The sequence below is a fragment of the Coccinella septempunctata genome, chromosome 4 (assembly GCF_907165205.1).
Source record: "Coccinella septempunctata chromosome 4, icCocSept1.1, whole genome shotgun sequence".
NCBI classification, from domain to species: Eukaryota; Metazoa; Arthropoda; class Insecta; order Coleoptera; family Coccinellidae; genus Coccinella; species Coccinella septempunctata.
In genome coordinates, this window is record NC_058192.1 from 22318654 (window position 1) to 22338072 (window position 19419).

Sequence of the window (19419 nt, forward strand, 5' to 3'; positions counted from 1 at the left end):
ATAGCGGAACTCCAAAAACCTATATTTTTGCGATTTTGCTGTAGATATTTGGCATAGACCAATTAAATTCGCTATTAATAAAACTTAAACTACACAGAAGGGCTTATGTACTTTACAAGGGTTGTGATCACTACTAGGCTTCGCTCGTATTTTTGTTGGATGGGATTTTTTAGCAATCATTTTGAATGGAAAAAAGTGCATACAAATAAAAATTTGGACTGAAATTAGACATCACTCATGTATTTTGGTGATAGATTTCATATGAAAACAATAGAACGATAATGAATAGGTAGTAATGATATTCTTTGTCATAGAAAACTGGCCATCAATTAATGGACATAACAAGTGTTCGAAAATATTTATCGTCAAGTAGGTATTCATCTGAAAATTGAATATCTCAGTAAAGATGAGCCTAAACTACATTTCTACTCCTTTGTAGTTTGAATCATCAATAAATCAGTCCTCCTATCCATTCCATTAATAAGAAAGCAATAAGAAAATTGGTGATTTAGATTTTATCAAGGAAATTTCAATACTTTAGCCGACTTAGAGGAAACTTCATATTATTAGCTAATAACTGAACTCGAAATTAGAAGATCTTTCAAAGACACTCAAGCTTTCAAAAGAAATTCACCAGGAAACATTTACGAATAGTAAGCTATGAATCGGCATGACTCTATTTTCTTTTGTGAACTGGAATTATCATCTATTATCGGTTGTTCAGGAGAAAAGTGAAACTATCCATGTTCATTTTCGAACGAAATCACGAGAGCAGATTCATATTGATCACTCAGAAACGAATTCTGCACGAAATTCATTTCCTTCACAATCAAAGCGAGCCACAAAGAACTTTACCGACTTATTTCTATACCGGCGTTAACCCATAATGAATAATTACGACTCTTCAGCAAGAATGATAGGACGTCTTCAAACTCCTTACACCTCTAATACTTCGAATAAACTAAAATAAAAGTCAATAGGTCGCCAAATAACATTGCCCATTTCACAATTTGTTCTAAAGTTCATATACTCATATGCTGTATGTAATCAAGACTTGAAACCTCTCAACAATGGTAGGTACACAGATGATGGCAACAATAAAGAAGGCAGAGGGGAGAATCTTTTGGTATAAATGATGTTTGGTGATTTCTTAGGGTTAGTAAAGAGTTTGATTGTGATTAAACATGAAATCGGTAGGTAGCCAACAGTGCTTCATTACATGAATCGGTTTTTCTAGTGGAGGTGCGAAGTTTAATTGTGTGAATCTTCCGAAGTGAAATGTGATGTAACCCAATGACGAAATTTCTGCGTAAACAAAAAAAAAAGTCGTAATTTTCTTTGCGGTATGCGTTCTCGGTATTTAGCATGCGAATAAGCGTCCATGATTCGGGGAAAATATGCATTTCGAAGAGTTATTCCGGTGTTACGATGAGGAAAATTTCTCAGAAGAGTTTTCACTTTTCCCTTTTTGATTCTGGATTGATATTCCATTAACCTTCACTCAAATTGGTCGATTATAGAACATACAGCAAATATTTTATTCTTCAAAAGTGCAGTTTCACTTTCATACTCACGTACTTACAGTGTTATATCCAGCTGGGGTATCTCATTTGTACTTCGACGGATTGCCATTTAAGTGGGCATAGTTTGACTGTGGACTTCTAGATTGATCTCTTTTAAAAATGAATATATCATCTCGAAACTTATTATCTATAATTTCATCGGTGTAAAATTATGTTCGGAAGTAGCCTATTAGATTGTGGTATTTTCGATGATGAACATTTCTGATTTTCGTACGCGTCCAACGATTGGAGTTAATTTGAAGAGTTTGGTCCAGAAAATTCATTTCTCCTGTTATTAACTATTTCTTTTACAGATTTTCGTTATTGTTGCTGCACTTTGTGCCTCTTGTTATGCTCAGCAAGCTGCAACCAAAGAGCCTATCCCAATCGTCAGATACGATAATGAAGGTGTTGGTCCAGATGGATCCTACCAATGGAGGTGAGATTTCCGATGCACTTTTTATTTGGTTGTTTCGTATTTGTTACAGAAAGATTGACATATATCTAGTTTCATCCAAATTCATTATAGATTGTCCTCTATTTCTTTTTTATTAGCTACTGAGTTTCAAAAGGCACAAACTTCACAAAGTAGCAATAAACTGTATCTACTGATGTACTGATTTCATCTTAATTAAAACTATAAGAGCTCATTCGTGTGTCACGATAAACAGCTTAAATGTATCGAAATGATTTTGAAGATGAGATTCATTTGAGTTTTGCATTTTCTAAAGACATATGTGTAACTACTGTTTGACTAAATTGAATTGGCATGTTCAAGCCACTGTAATAAAATGGGAAATATTAGGTACATATACAGAGCTCCTTTTTGATAGTCAACCTGTTAGGAATAAATCAGATTTTAGTTCAAAAGATTATTGAATTTCACAGCGAGAAGTCTCTATCAATATCGATAATTTCCCTATCTGAAATAAGCTCTTCTGCGGTTTCCCCTGGAATCCTTTACATGTTTTCTGAATATTTCAGCTTCGAAACCGGAAACGGAATAGTGGCCGAAGAGCAAGGACAACTGAAAAACGCTGGTTCCGAAAACGAGGCCATCCAGGTCCAAGGTTCCGCAAAATGGACCTCAGATGATGGAACTCCAATCCAACTGACCTATATTGCTGACGAAAATGGATTCCAACCTCAAGGTGACCATCTCCCAACTCCCCCACCAATCCCACCAGCGATCCAGAAGGCTTTGGAATGGATTGCAGCCAACCCTGAGCCTGAAGAGAAACAGAGAGGTGCTGCCAGTAATCAAGAGCCTGTCTTCAAACAGAGCCCTCTTGGTAATTTCAGGCCTCTTCAGAGGAAATACTAAAGATAATCATGTCCTCTAGTGTTCTGATACTATTTCTTGTATATAATGTTATTTTGTATTTTAATAATAAATGTTTCCGCTGAAACTTTCAGTTTGTGTTTTATGAATAAAAATCAGAATAGGTACAGAGTCTTCATGAATGGTTGAAAATTTTCTATTAGCTTTGAATTACTCGGTGCTGTTGCCAATTGAAGCGTTTCGAACTGAAATTTATCCCTCTGCGATGATATAATAATATAATAAAGATCTGTAGAATTATGATCAAACGTTGCCAGAACAACTCAATGCATAAAAAAAGATTTTTTAAAGCGTTTTCAGGGGTCAATTCTTTCAAATCAGAGAGATGATGTCCAATCGATTTAATATTATATTATATCATGTAATATTAGATGTTGATGGTAAATTTCTATTGAGAATAATTTCGAAAATTTCAATATATTATTCATCTCTGGGAGTCTGTACGGAACGTAACTTTCTAAGGTGTGAATAAAGTATACGAAGACGAGACAGGAATGCTTAAATTTTTCTTCCTACGACGCCTCCATGCAAGTATAAATGATAGATTCATTCTTCTTTATGATATGAGCTGAATAGATTTGCAAGTAAGGAAATTCGATTTGTGCTTTTTTTCAATGCATAGCAATTCCTTACAAGGCCGCCGCCAGACGTTTTGCCGCCTTGGCAAAATAAAATTTCGTCGCCCCCGCGAAATGATATTTTGCCACCTATGACTATATTGAGTTTAAATACATCATTCTTCATGGAATAACTCACAACCTGTTTAGATATTTAGAGATACGTCTTCTTTATAAATTGAGTACCTAAATGTTGAATCTGAAAAAACGATAAAAAAAGGAATACAAAAGATTGGGTTATATATCTACTAACTACACCGGTGCCGATATCATACAGTAAAATACATACAGATATAGAACTGACATTCAATATGATTCCATTTGAAATTCTTAACTCTACAGATAAAGAGATATATGAAAATCTACAACAGTCTAAATTCGTATAAACACGATATACCTACTATTGTAAAGGGTTGATAGGTACTCTTGCTTCTCAATTATTTTAAATTCCTCCCAGAAATGAACATTTCGCATTCAGATTGGCGCACAGAATATAAAAATTATTTCTGAATTATCTTGGAAGCCGTCCCAAAAACTATACAGTCCGTGACGTTTATCAAAGAGACCGACTGGCTAGAGAGCATTAACTCAAAAAAAGGGACAGTGAGTGGCCGCTGCGGTGAAGATATTTACAGGCTGACTTTGATAGTTGATATGCGGCATCTTCGATCGTTTTCTATCTGGCGGTATTCTCCTCGTTTCTGGTTGAAATGCAGTTTTATTCGGTACTTTTGAGAACATATGTGAATTGTTTGGCGACCAAGCGCAAAAAGCCGCCTTTTCGATTTCACTCTAATAATTAATAATGTTCGTCCTTTCGATCTGCCCTGATTCCTTATGATGGAAGTGATATTTCAAAGGAGTTATATATTTTTTCTATTTTCTATAATAATGAATGTACAGGGTGGGCAAAATTCGATGGGATTGAATGACAGCTCTGTAACCGTAAGAGCTAGTGAAAAATGAATGGCACGCTTAGAACCTCGATTTTTAAAAAATTGTTAATGGCAAAAACATATTCTTTTGTACCAAAGTTATAAGTGAAAACTAATTTTTCTGCTCTTTGTACTGGTGCCTTTATTTCGTAAAGTATCAGTGATATCTAAAAACAAATGTAACATTCTACAGACACTTTTTCATGTAGAATGCAGTGGCGTAGTCAGAGATTTCTTTCAGTCCGCCCCTTCAGTGATATAGTGGACACTTTCATTTTCTTTCAAATATGAACCCTGTGTTATTCTTACATGTTCCATTCCTATTTTTTTCTGATTCCGAATATAATATACGTCGTGTCTCTAATTCTTCTTATCATAATATGATGATGAACTTTATGCTCCTAAATTGTGTCAGATTATTAAATGTTACAGGCTTTGCCTTTAGTGGCTTTCCTTGATTTATTATTCAGATATTAAAATTGTACCACAGCCTCTTCAAACACCTTCACAAATATAAAGTAGTCATGGAAATTCTCGTAATTTCCTCATTTCTCGATCATCTTCTCGAATATCCGGAATGGAAGTGATCTCCAAAATCTCTCATAACCTGACACAACATAAAATAATAAAGTTCATTATCATAGATATTATCAATGAAAATGACCTGCCAACTTGACAGGAATGGTTTTTGAGTTTTTCATTGGAAGAACAATTAGAGATATGACTTATATTATATATTCTGAATAATAAATAAATATGGGACTGGAATATGTAAAAATAACCTAAAATAAAAGTTACCACTATACCACTGGAGTGGCGGACTGAAAATAATCTCTGACATTCTGCGTTCAACATGAAAAAGTGTCTGTAGAATGAAATATTTGTTTTTCCATATCACTGATACTTTACCAAATAGAGGCACCAGTACGAAGAGCAGAAAAATGAGTTTTCACTTATTACTTGAAAACAAAAAGAGAGAGAAGGATGTGGCTTTGGCCATTAACAATCTTTTGGAAATCGAGATCGGAAACGTGGCATCCATGTTACAGGCTTTGCCTTTAGTGGCTTTCCTTGATTTATTATTCAGATATTAAAATTGTACCACAGCCTCTTCAAACACCTTCACAAATATAAAGTAGTCATGGAAATTCTCGTAATTTCCTCATTTCTCGATCATCTTCTCGAATATCCGGAATGGAAGTGATCTCCAAAATCTCTCATAACTTGACACAACATAAAATCATAAAGTTCATTATCATAGATATTATCAATGAAAATGACCTGCCAACTTGACAGGAATGGTTTTTGAGTTTTTTATTGGAAGAACAATTAGAGATTTGACTTATATTATATATTCTGAATAATAAATAAATATGGGACTGGAATATGTAAAAATGACCTAAAATAAAAGTTACCACTATACCACTGGAGTGGCGGACTGAAAATAATCTCTGACATTCTGCGTTCAACATGAAAAAGTGTCTGTAGAATGAAATATTTGTTTTTCCATATCACTGATACTTTACCAAATAGAGGCACCAGTACGAAGAGCAGAAAAATGAGTTTTCACTTATTACTTGAAAACAAAAAGAGAGAGAAGGATGTGGCTTTGGCCATTAACAATCTTTTGAAAATCGAGATCGGAAACGTGGCATCCATTTTTCCCTAGCTCTTACGGTTACAGAGCTGCCACTCAATCCCATCGAATTTTGCCCACCCTATTCTAAAATCCTATCCAAATTGTTCAGATTTCGGAATTTCATGTACTTTCTCATAAAGAACATTAATTTAATGCACATGTGCATAAGAACTTATACACCATGATTAGTTGTGAGTAGCATTTGAAAGTTCTAGATCATTGTTGATGAATATCGAACACTTGAATATAAAGAAAACATAGGCACCGTTGACGAGGGGAATGTCATCCGAAACATAGATCTAATAATGAATTTGAGTTGAAAACAATTTCATTGGAAATATAATATGATAAGCATAAAAATCGAGATAAAAATGAAATAAAGACAATAACAGATACGTGTATAAAACAAAGATTTGGGTTTCCCCTTATTCAATTCAGTATTCACAAACCACATGCTATTGTTTCACTTCATATCCCACCATTCTGTTTCCGTAGTGTACAAAACAAGTCCTCAATCTTTGTTGGATTTTAATCATATCAGGACATGGAGGTTTTAAGTTATCATAAAGAATTTTGAGTGCTTGTAAAAATAAACTGATCGCTTCCCTAAACTGACCGTTCAGATAAAATTCTTCAGCATTTGGTAGAATCTCTTCTAGGACCTATAAATAAAAAATCATCAATAAAAACAGTTGTATATTCATTGGGTGCTTAGTAATATTTCTGGACTCACCATCAAATTTTTGAGAATGGGAAAAAGGTTTTCTCTTTTTCCACACCAATCGCAGACTAAAAACGGTTCTATGGTCACTTTATTCATGACTATGACATTAAAACAGCTTTTGCATTCAATTCTCATGTCTTGTTCGTTCATTTCATCTAAACGAGGCCAGTATTCTACACAAGGCAAACATACACAATCAAACCAATATCGTTTCCTGAGAAACTGCTGACGAAATTCTCTTTTCATTGTCGTGTAAATGGGTCCATAATTTTCATAAATGATATCTCCCTTTTTTATAGGCTTTATAGTTCTCACAATCAGTTTGTTTTTCGAATTATACCTGAAATAACCAATGGAAGTTTACAGTACTTGAAGAAACGTGCACAGTGAAATTATAGTTTCCAATACACTATAATGGGGGATTTTCAGTTTCTTAGAACTGAGCATACCCAAGATATGCTGGTATATGCTTCTCAGTTTCATCAAGTGGAATATTTAAAATAATTTTATATAAAGATGTTCGGGAAAGTACACTGAGAAAAATCTTGAGGTTACAATGTGAAATTACCCACATATTAGCTGGACAGGTTACAGTTACACAGTTGGATTATTTTTTTCACAACTAATATCTGGATGTTTCTGCAAGGGTGTTGCGAAATTTCATGAAAATTGTAAAATTATCATGTATATTTACAGTGAATATGAAATTTACAGAAAATATGTGTTAATTCTCTGTGATATCACAAGGGTTGTAATATTCACCTGAAAAATTACAACTGCAATGCAATATCACAATAAATTTGCGAATTTCAACATGAAACGGTAATTTCACAACATTATTGTGATCAAAATTTTTTTTGAATCACAATAATTTTGTGAATTATCACATGAAAATGTGATTTCACAACGTTATTTCACAAAGTTATTGTGATTTGAGAATTTTTCTTGTGAATTTGCGAAGAAAAAAATGTTGTGTTGTAGAATTACAATGCAGAACCCTTTTAATTTCAAAATTCCTTCACAAATGTGCTTATACAATGTGTTATTAAGGCGGTTGTGAAGTTACCACGAAAAAATATAATTGTACAACATGATATCGCGGCACAATTTCCTTCAAGGATAGAACACTTTTTATTTACATGTCTACAGCAAGAGAAAAATATTACGCGAAATTGTTGAAATTTATTATGGCCAAAATATTTCTCCCGAATATGGAAACAGAATAAAAAAATAGATCAATCGGTTTCCATTAGAGCGTTCCAAAGATGCCGCTTGAAATTTAATAAACAACTGATGATCTTACGCAGGCCAAAATTGTGCTGTTTTTTTTTCGATCCACGTCTCATCTGAAGCTGACTTTTGAGAAGCTCATCCAGTGGCAACTCCAGGAGCTTTCGGGTGTAGATCGGTGAAGGAAAGACGAATTTTTTTGTTGTTATAACTATTCTGTGCATGTCTAGGAGTGTGTGTACAGGATTTTTTTTAATGGTTCCTCCCCTCCTCATTTTGGACTGCTGCCTTATATTGATCTGTGTCCACACAACCCAATGCCTGTACCTCTTTCTAATTTTTATCCACCAGTACAACATAGAGTCCATACAGATGACTTTTTGTCTAATTTATTCATCGTATTGAGACAGTCCACAATGACGTTTTTTGTAGAAATTTTTTTCTCGACTTGTTCTTTATATAAATACATTTCTGAAGATATAAATAAAATATATTTTATTCTATTCTTTGTATAATTCATATAGGAGATTATAGGTTCCTGCATTCTTCCTCAACCATAATCGAAAAACCAATTCTGTCACTTGGTCAGAAAATATTTTGAGTAGGTACCTACTGCTGAAAAAACTCGTAAGTCTGGGTATTTTTGTACAATATCTATTTCAAAAATGTGTTAAAAACATTCATAGCTTGAACGTAATATTACAATGTGATTGCAAATATCAAGTCATTTTCCACCTATGCGGTACGTGACGTCGCTCGGCTGGATCCGAATTCACAGCTTCAATGGAATTTCATAATGCAATTGTAAAATCACAACTTTTATCTGCTTCTAGATTCATTCTGTGGCCAATCAAAACCTTTCCTGCAACTGGCACCTGCTCGTTGCCCAATCCCATATCCTATCGTATGTACTCACTAACTTACCCCATAACCCAATTCATTCTGGAATGATCCACTGTGTCTTCAAGAACTCTGAAGTGCGAAGAGTTATACATGGTTCAGTTTTTTGTTTAATATGATTTAGTTCTTTCAAGTTCCAACTATTTCTGCCTTTCAAGTTCCTTGAAGGTTTCAAAGAAAGAAAAGAAATATATACTGGTAAGTAGATAGTTTACTTTTTTTGAAAGCGATGTATTTTTTTTCGATTTGTGGTTTTCCTTTGGCAGATACTAATGAAAAAAATTGAACACCGCATGCATACAACTTACTATTCAATTATGCTGTATCGAAATATTGCCTATTGGATTCCTACTTATTTCATTTTTTTTTCAGGAATAAACCACCGATACGAATTCTTTATGAAAAAACGATATGTGTTTACAACCTATGTATTCAGGGAGGCCCTCAATTTAATCTATGGAGATGTTCCGTAGAATGCATTTCAACATTCATCCGGATTCTGGAAGTAAGTCAAGCACGACAAAAGCAAGTTTTATAGAAAACAAATTCATAAATTTATCTATTCCAGAAGATTGTGTCTTTTTTGTTGGAAAAAGACTAGGTATACTTTGTTTTTGAATTTTAATTTTATACTATTATGATATGAACCGCTAAATAAGCGCATACTTATATCAATATTTTCAGAAGCTGATATTTCACAGTTGAATGCTTCACAATTAAGTTGTTTTTTTTTATATTTTGAAAAAAATGTTTGATCATTTCAGATGATATTTGTGGTTGTTGTTTTTGTTTGATGTAATGTTTCATATTGTTGTTTATATTGAAGATTATATTAATTTCATGTTGTGGTTGTTTTTTAACTGATGACTATATTTTATGTTGTAGTTGTTATTTTTGATTAATTTAATGTTTTCTTTCCATATTAATGTATATTTTAGGCAGTGATTGTGCCAAATTTAGTTCTGTATAACTACTTTGATCAATAACAAAATAAAGACAATTATCCAGTAATTTTCATGGTTATTTCACGAAGTAATTTTAAAAGGGTGTGGGGTATTTCTACAATGAATTCCGGAATTTTAACAAATACTTGAAATTCACAATTAAATTCTGTGAATCTGCTCTGTTTATTCACAACATTTAGTATTTTACGGTCTAATTGATGCTAAATTTCACGACGTATTTTCGCGAGAACAAGAGGTGATTCCACAATGAATCCTGTAATTTTCCAAAATTTTTTAATTTTACAATTCATTTCTGTAAAAATCCTTTGCGAATTCACAGAATAAATGTAATTTTACAGTTGATACCATCAAATTCCATTGTGATTTCACAATGAGTATTCACAGGTTTAGTTTCTAGAAAAATCATTAGAAAAAATTTCATGTGAAATCACAACCAACTTGTGATTTATATTTTCTGTGATTTTACAAGGTTTTCGTTTCAGAATATTCCTTGTGAAATTCCAGTGATTATCGTTGGTCACAAATAACCCAAGATTTTCACTGTAATTTCACTATTTCGTTCTCTCAGTGTATGCATTGAGGAGTTTGTGGACCTTGAGTAATGCCTACTATATTTTATTTTGGAAAACCCTTTGAACCGGTCATTGTAATGACCACCTTACGGACAGATTGATTATCAAACCTAAACTTTGGTACTTCTTAAAAGGACACTAAAGGAGTCATTCAAATTTGTTTCTAGTTTCTCGAGAATGGGGAATTCTCCTCAATTTGGGTTATCACTGCATATGCAAGTTTAAACTGAATAATTATGAGTTTCGTTCATGATTTTTTCAAATTCACAGCGGAAACTATTCAAAATCATCCTTCAAATATGGGTTTTTGAAATTTAAATCGCTTTGTGCGGAGATTGCGATTTGGCAACAGCGCATACAAGACAATGAAAAGAACAATGTCCGATCAGCTTGTTTATAAAATAACAGCTGTTGATCTACAGGCGACCTTCCTCGTTCGTCGCAGACTTCATAGACAGCCATCTTTGTCTATCTCATCAAGATAATGCATTTGTTGTCCTTTATTATCAAGGCATATTTCAGTCGATGTTGCTAGCTTGTACAATTCTCACAAAACGCTTTAAACTTTAAATACCCATTTTTATTTTTCATTTTTAAGTGTTTAAAAAATTTTTTTTGGGAAACGGTTGAAATGGTCATTTCAAAATGTGACGTTTCAAAGATATTTCATGAAAAATACATCATTATCGTCAGAAGGAGTATTCCCTATTGAAGATACGAATTTCATCGAAAATTTATCTTCAGTGATGAAGCTCATTTTTAGTGGCAATTGTCAATAAGTAAAATCTGCGCTACTGGTCTGCTGAATATCCAAATGTGATTCATGAGAAGTCATTAAATTCACTAAACCTGATTTTTTGATGTGGTTTTCATGCTGAAGGCGTCAAAGGCCATATTTCTTTGTTAATGATGGCAGCCATGTTACAGTCAATGGAGATTGCTGTAGACACATGTTGGAAGAGTTTTTGTTCACCCAGATGGATGCCCTCAGTACTGAGGAGATTTGATTCCAGCAGGATGGTGCCACCTTCTACAAAACGGTAATAGAATCGAATTATTAGAGAGAGTATTTGGTGACCAAATCATTTCAAGAAATGGTCCGCTGCTTCCCTCGTTCGTGTGATTCGATGACACTCCATTTTTTCATTTGGGGTTATTTCAGGTCATTGGTGTACCTACGCAATCAAGCCCGTGATATTGACAGAGCTCAGAGCAAACACTGAACGCGCTGGAATACCTATCGGTTGATTTGTGAAAAAACGTTATGGAGAATTTGATCTAACGAATGGACTCCTGTAAACGAGTACGTATGTAGTGGTAGTAGGCATGGAAAGCTGACGATGTTGAATTTCATTCATAATGGCAGATGCATTTTATTTTGAAACTCCTAACAACATAATTTTTATTGCATTTTTAAAATTGGCCGTTTTATCGAGAAACCCTCCATGAATACTCATGGACTTTTGCATTCATCTAACGATTTGAAATTTTATTTTGAAACTCCTAACAACATAATTTTTATTGCAATTTTAAAATAGTCCGTTTTATCGAAAAACCCTCCATGAATACTCATGGACTTTTGCATTCATCTAACGATTTGAAATTTTCAAAGTTGAATCAAAAATGGTGGATGAGAATACTCCCTATTTTCATAGCCTCACATATGGTTATGGAAAATCGAATATGGATAATATAATCGAAATATATTCAAAACTAAACTCAACAATTTCCAGACTTTCAAAGGCATAACAAAAAGAAAAAATATAAGTAGTGAAATTACGAGAGTAACCTGCATTTTAAAAATGTCATTGCAGTTTTAACTATGCCTAGCTGTGTTTATTGCTCACCTGATGATGCTGGGGTCACAAGAATGGTTGAAAAGGGCTGCAGTAGGGTAAAGACCCGCCCCAATACACTGCAATTCGTATGAATTTCCTACACCGTCCTCACCACCAATTGTATTTCTGAGCTCAGCAATTTCATGGCAATTGAATTGTAGCAATTCCAAGTGCCTAATCATAAGTGATACTATAAAAGTGTCATCTTCTGATAATGCGTCAGTATTTTCAATTATCTCACCAAAGAAGTCACTGCTGTGTAGTAATTTCAATAAATAAATTGACATTATTGTATAATGCAATAATTCCTTTTTAGTTCTTGAAGATTCGTTTCTACATAGAAAGAATGCTGTTTCGTAGTTTTCTGATTTGTAAGGGTCCACAAGGAATGTTTCAACACAATTATCTGTGAGGAATTTTTTCAATTTCAGTCTTGTTTCGGTGAAGAATTTCAAACTCTTTTGTGTTATGATTCTTACCGCCAATAAACAATTTATGGATGCCCCGGATTGAATTAGGGTATTTTGAAAGGCACATTCATATTTGTGATAAGTTTCGTTGGCTAAACGCTCACAATTACTACTGCAGAAAATCACAGACGGGCAATTTGGACATGCGTAAATTTGATCAGTAGAAATTAAGCAATGTTGACAGTTAGTTAGATAATTTTCTGGCGATAAAACGCTACCATGAGGATTTTCTTCAATTATAATCTGACCTGATGGTATATCTTTCGCTGCTCTTGCAAATTTCCCTTGTATATCATCCTGATCGAAACAGATTCCATTGTAAGCTGCAACATACGTTTCATTAGGAAAAAAAGGTTCGTCGCAAACAGCCACAATCTCTTTGGGGATTAATTTATATTCTGATTCTGTTCTACTCTTTTGTATTTCCTTGATCTTTAATGAAATTTTTTCCGAATCCAATTTACTGTATTTCAAACAATCCAACGCTTGCTGATAAACCTCGTTTGCTGATTTTTTATTCTGAAGGGCATCGTAACACTTAGCTTTTCTCAACCAGATTTTGTATAGAAGATGTTTGGGATATCTGTCAATTTCCAATATGTAGTCTATATCATTCAACACTTTCCTATACTCCTGCATCTCGAAGAAGGTAGCACTTCTGTTGGCCACGAGGATTGCTAGAAGTTCCTTCGATGAATCTACAAGTTTGATAGAAAAATGATATGATGATGTACCCACTTAGTATATCATATATAGGATATCCCAGACAAATGTTGGTAATTCCACATTTCAATTAAGTATAGCGATTATATTTATCAACCCAACAAACACAATATAGGTACAGCAACTGTACGGTGCATCCTATTTTGGGTGAGACAGATAGGTTTCTCGCTTGTTATTCAAGATAGAGCCTTGCGGTTTTCACGTTCCTATCCTACTTCTTTGTGAGACCCAAGTTGGCCTAATCAGATTTTGCATAACTGTTTCCGTTTATGAGATACAGGGCGATTTTGGAAATTGATACTTTTCGGACCCTTCCTTTATCTCCGAAGTTATTAGAAATAATGCTGAGCTAAAACTGCATCTGATACAGAATTCTTCGTAGAATCCAGGGGCGTACTCAATATTTCTTTTCGGAGTATGATTTTGAAGATACGACACAAACCTATATTTTTTTCAGCTAAAAAACACTAAAACATCTTATAATGATGATTTTTTGTTAGTGGGCCATGAATGTCCCAAGTTTCAAGAAGAGAATTATTACTTTTGATTATTGAAATTAATAGGTCATGTTGATGAAAACATCCTTGTTGTTATTATGGCTATTATGCATTTGGAAGCATTGTTTTATCAAGTAGGCATTTTGTAAAGAAAAAAACAAATCTGATATAGCTGTCATCGCTATGAATTATTATTGTCTTCCAGACACAACAGTCCCACAACAGAGGCAGCTTTCCAGAATTTACAAAACCGCCCTTTTTTAATATTAAATGCACTCAGCCGTAGATTGAAAAGGTTTGTCAATTATGTATTAGGGAAAATGGACAGCAATTTGAACAGTTTTATTAGTAAGATATTATGTAATGGTGGAAATTTGTATCAATGATAGAGTCATTCGGGGCAACTGTGCGCACTTTTGCCTTTCAAGCCATACCCTGTTTCAAATGTTGAAGCTAGGAAAATTAAAACATATTCATGAGATAGAGAATTTTCTAATCTATAAAAAAACATCAAAAAACAAACAAACAAAAACGTTTTCTTTCCGCAAAAAAGAATTTAGTAGAGAAAGTCGGAGTGCGTTCACTTGCCCCGTATTGCGGGTAAGTGTGCGCACCCTCACGGGGTAAGTGAACGCAGTGCTTTGTGAACCACACAATCAAAACAAATTACAAAATAATGTCATCAAAATGTTACAATATTAGAGAAATGCTGTTTATTGTCAATACAGGAGCGCCTTTTTACAAGCACTGCATTATTGTTCGTGCCACAATTCTTGGTGAACACAACACTTGATACATTCCCCTGTTGGTGGTTCTTCATATTTTTCTGAACAAATAGGACAATATTGATCGAGTCCTACCAAGAAAATCAACAATGTCATAATTAATTCCTCACTGAACTTATGCCCTTATAATGAATCTATGCGCACACTTACCCGCGTACACTTTCCCCAGTAAGCCAAAATTTGAATTGACGTTCTTTTAGAGTTAAGCAGCTAAGATAACCCAAATTTTTTTATTATATATTTAGATTAATATGAGCACGATAGAATAAAAAATTGTTTAACACTGAGGGACTCGGAACTTGGACCTGGCAGAATTTGTAGAGATGCTAAAAATTAACAAGAAAACTAGTGAATTTGATTGATTGCAAATAAAAAGTTAAAGAAACGTGGCACAGCGCACTCCTATGAAAAACTAATATGGCGATTCTGCGCCCTTGCTTCACCCAAATGAACCCCTCTTTCATACATTGCATAGTCGAGATATACGCACTGCGCACACTTACCCACTGCGCTCAGTTACCCCGAATGACTCTAAATATTTTATCGGGTATTTCTTCTGTATCTAATTTGTATTATGATTTCATCTAGATCGGTACCTACGTTTTGTTTTTCGTGTTAATGATGAGAGTATAGGTATTATTTTTGTTCGTTTACTATCCTATAAGTAAAAATCACAAATGAAAATTATCCAAATGATTCATCTTTTATATGGGAAATCCATGGCCCACCAACAAAAATCATCATTATGTGATGTTTTAGCGTTTTTTAGCATTTCTGAACATCCTACCTATATAATATTATGCGTCATTTTGAAGGAAAAAAAATAACAAATTCAACGAAGTAATAAAATACAGGCTGTTCCTTTGAAAAAAATATAGGTTTGTGTCGTATCTTCAAAATCATACCTCAAAAAAAATATTGAGTACTCCCCTGGATTCTACGCAGAATTCTGTATCAGACGTAGTTTTTAGCTCAGCATTATTTCTAATAACTTCGGAGATAAAGGAAGGGTCCCAAAATCGCCCTGTATCTCATGAACGGAAACAGTTATGCAAAATCTGATTAGGACAACTTAAGTTTCACAAAAAAGTAACGAACGTAAAAACCGCAAGGCTGTATCTTAAATAGCAAGCCAGAAACCTGGCTGTCTCACCCAAAATGGGATTCACTGTACGGATACTGCATTGCAAGTGCCAGAAGTGCATACAAGGTGCAGCTTGCTTCACAGTTTTTGCACAGTGACTACTGGATTCAGAGTACAGGGTGCTGTACAGGTCTGCACAGTGACTGCTGCATTCAAAGTGTAGCTTGCTGTACAATTTTTGCTTAGGGACTGCTGCATTCAAACTGCAGCTTGCTCTATAGATTTTGCACAGTGACTACTGCATTTAAAATACAGCTTGCTAAACAGTTTCTACATATTACCACTGCATTTGAAGTGCAGCTACGCTGTACTTGCATTTGACTGTATGTCAAATGCAGTTTGTACTCTACAGTAACTATACAGTTCAGCGGGACATATACGGTCCGTTTTGGTACAGTTTCTGCATTTTACCATCGCTGCAGTCAAGTGCAGCAAACGATGTACAGTTTTTGTACAGTGGCTGTGTTTCAGTGTTTGCTGGGAACAAATACTGGAATATCCACAATAGGTTCTACAATAACATTTTATCAAGTAAAAAGTTCATAGCTTACTTGAGCCTTTTTTTGATTTACATATTAGATTAGCAATGAAATGAATTGACGTCGATACTTGATGAAAATACCTAATTAAACTAAAATAGTGTTTCTTGTTTCGCTTTTTCTGTAGCATCTTCAGGAGGGTGAAGGTAAACTACCCTCTTTACGCCCACCTGAAGATGCTACTGTTAAAGCGAAACGCGTGTAGTGGTTGAATAACTCATATTAGTTAAAATCATGCAATTCGGTTAGAAATAAAACCTTTTGGTCACCTCAAAGTATTCTCAGGGATTTTTCGCCAATTCCGATATTTTTTGATATGTATGTTATATTATGTCTCAACAAATCGAAGTTTTTTTTTGTATTTCTTTAAAAAAATTGTCAAAAAAGGAGACTTTAGATATCAGAATATGGGCCAGAAGAATAATAAGTGATACTTGGGGTTAGTTCAGATTTGGGAAATGCCAAAATATCATTAGGTGGGATATAAAGAACACATTTAGCATTACAAAATGTCTCTTTCGGCAGAAACGCTTGAAATTAAAATTATTTTGTTCACTGTTCTTGATTGAAAATCATATACCTTTTGCAACAGGTTTGTGTATTGGTAACATCATAATATGGAAAAAAATTAACTCACCATCATTTTGCGGGCAACTGACGATACCTGCATTATATGACTTAATCGCACTTTTATAATCTTTCTTAGCAAAAAAACAATTTCCCTTAACTTTTTCTTTTTCTGCAACTTCTATATCTTTTCTTGGTTCCACTAATTTTACAGATAATGAATTGGCATATTTATTTATGACTTTAATTCGACATTCGTGATTGATAGCTGTGTTGAACTTTGAAACGTCTTCTTTCGATATTGAAGCGATAGCTTTTTCACATTCCCTTTGGAATTTATTCATTCTTCATGTGTAAAATACAATGGCCACCTTCGACGAAGTGAGAATAACAACTGGATCATGGATATGCGTACATCTACTCTCTAAAATTAGTTGAACTATTTTCGTACTTCGACAAGGAACGAAAGGAAATATATACCTTCATTTGACAATACCTACTCTCTCTTGTTTATAGAAATCGCAGAATTTTCATAAGCGGATAATGAAAATAAGTACTCCTCTCTAAGGATAACTTAACTTATTATAGAGTACCTCTAAATATTTATTTATATGTAATTGTACATTTATTTGTATAATCATTTTTATAATTATGATGATAACAGAAAAACATATCTTTCTTGATCAACTTCTTGTTGTTAAAAATGTCCGGTTATGCACATTTATACCCCGCTCAACTCGAAAAAAAAAACGGAAGGAAAATTCATTATCATCACTTGGTTTTTTTTTGCATGAATATTTGGAAACATACAATAACTGCATTGTAATCAGTCGTGTTCGACTTAGAGATTCTGAAATTGGGAAAGCATTGACGTGGACGTTCAACGAGATTATTGAAATTCATAACATGAGCGGTCACCCATCCAGGTATTGAACTGCTCACTGCTTGTGTCAAAATCATTGCAGAGTTCGATGTTTCCGATAACATTGAGAATTGAGGGAAAATTCTTGATTTTCAAATAAACCTGAATGGAATCATCCATTTGATATGATCTAGAGAGCTACACAGAAAACTTAAAAGCCAATACTGAACGTTTTGAAATCATTCAGTTGTCGTGTAAATAAAAGTTGGAAAATATTTATACCAAGCATTGATTATATTCAGCGTGAACTCTGTGGAGATTATACTTTGTTCTAGAAATCTCGAAATTTAATGTGTCATTTAAAAAAATCAATTTGAGAAAAAAATTGATTTTCCTCCTGAACAATTGCGAGGATATATTGAAAAATTCTTAGCCGACTATAAAACCAAACAAAATTTCAATGTCGAAATATTTTATTACTCAACATATTCTCCTCTTAATTCGATACATTTATTACAGCGAACTTGCAACGCCTCTAGACCTTTCAAAAAAAAAAATATTTCTTCTTGCTCTGCAAACCAGACCTCCACAGCTTTTATTATCTCTTCGTTGGAAGAAGCCAAATCTGGTGAAAAAGGGGTGTTCTAGTAATTCAAACCCTAAATCACGAATTGTTTGCATGGCAATATAAGATTTGTGTGCAGGGGCGTTGTCCTGCAAAAACAAAACACCTTTGGATAGCTTTCCGCGACTTTTCTCTTTAATTTTTTTCCGTAGAGTAGTCGGAAATGTCGAATAGTAATGTCCGGTTATTGTTCTAGCCTAATCCAAAAAATCAATCATAATTACACCATGGCAATCCCAAAAAACTACTTTTCCAGTAGATTTTTGGAAACGAAACTTCTTAGGTCTTGGAGAACCAGAGTGTCGCTATTCCATCGATTGTTGCTTTGTTTCTGGATCATAGAAATGTACCCTAGTCTCATTCATAGTAACAATTCGGTTTAAGAAGTCTACATCGTTTCGTTTTCAAATCGAGCACAGATCAAACGCGATGCTTCCACACTTGCACGCTTTTGGTCAACATTCAAACATTTGGGGATCCATTTTACAGCAATTTTTCTCATGTCCAAATTGACGTGAACTATATGATGAACGCGTTCGTATGAAATATTCAGTGCTTCAAATATCCATTTGAGTTTGAGCCCAATTCGACGGTCTGATAAAATCATGTCATGAACTGCATCGATATTTTCGGGGACTGACACAGAAACTGGCCTTCTCGATCGGTCATCATCTTCAATGGAAAATTTACCTCTTTTCAAGTTTGCGGTCCAATTATTCACGGTCGCATACGAAGGACATTGATCACCAAGTGTATTGAGCATATCTTCGTAAATCTGCTTATCTCTTAACCCTTTTAAATACCTGATGATGGCTCGGTACTCTATTTTCACAATTTCGGTGGACATCTTCTTTCTTTTAATTTATTGCGTAACTCTGGTTCA

At 34.1% G+C, this 19419-nt stretch overlaps 2 protein-coding genes across 2 annotated transcripts; one reads left to right on the top strand and one right to left on the bottom strand.

Annotated features, from left to right (window-relative positions):
- Positions 1-1144: 1144 nt before the first annotated feature.
- Positions 1145-2977, top strand: LOC123311152 (endocuticle structural glycoprotein SgAbd-8-like). The gene is made up of 3 exons (XM_044894950.1): positions 1145-1193; positions 1877-2001; positions 2547-2977. The coding sequence occupies exons 1-3, from the start codon at positions 1185-1187 to the stop codon at positions 2884-2886; spliced, it is 474 nt and encodes a 157-aa protein (XP_044750885.1). The 5' UTR covers positions 1145-1184; the 3' UTR covers positions 2887-2977.
- A 3499-nt stretch (positions 2978-6476) lies between these two features.
- LOC123312103 (SET and MYND domain-containing protein 4-like) lies at positions 6477-17450 on the bottom strand. The gene is made up of 4 exons (XM_044896333.1): positions 17120-17450; positions 12334-13492; positions 6829-7159; positions 6477-6757 (listed from the first exon to the last, which is right to left on the bottom strand). The coding sequence occupies exons 1-4, from the start codon at positions 17391-17393 to the stop codon at positions 6551-6553; spliced, it is 1971 nt and encodes a 656-aa protein (XP_044752268.1). The 5' UTR covers positions 17394-17450; the 3' UTR covers positions 6477-6550.
- Between the last annotated feature and the right edge of the window lie 1969 nt (positions 17451-19419).

Excerpts from the sequence above, each read along its gene's own strand:
- LOC123311152 (XM_044894950.1), top strand. Across the intron at positions 2,002-2,546 it reads GATGGATCCTACCAATGGAG|CTTCGAAACCGGAAACGGAA; the intron begins GTGAGATTTCCG and ends TGAATATTTCAG.
- LOC123312103 (XM_044896333.1), bottom strand. The coding sequence starts at position 17,393 with ATGAATAAATTCCAAAGGGAATGTGAAAAAGCTATCGCTTCAATATCG. Across the intron at positions 13,493-17,119 it reads CAGTTGCCCGCAAAATGATG|ATTCATCGAAGGAACTTCTA; the intron begins GTGAGTTAATTT and ends TCAAACTTGTAG. Across the intron at positions 7,160-12,333 it reads TGTGACCCCAGCATCATCAG|GTATAATTCGAAAAACAAAC; the intron begins GTGAGCAATAAA and ends TGGTTATTTCAG.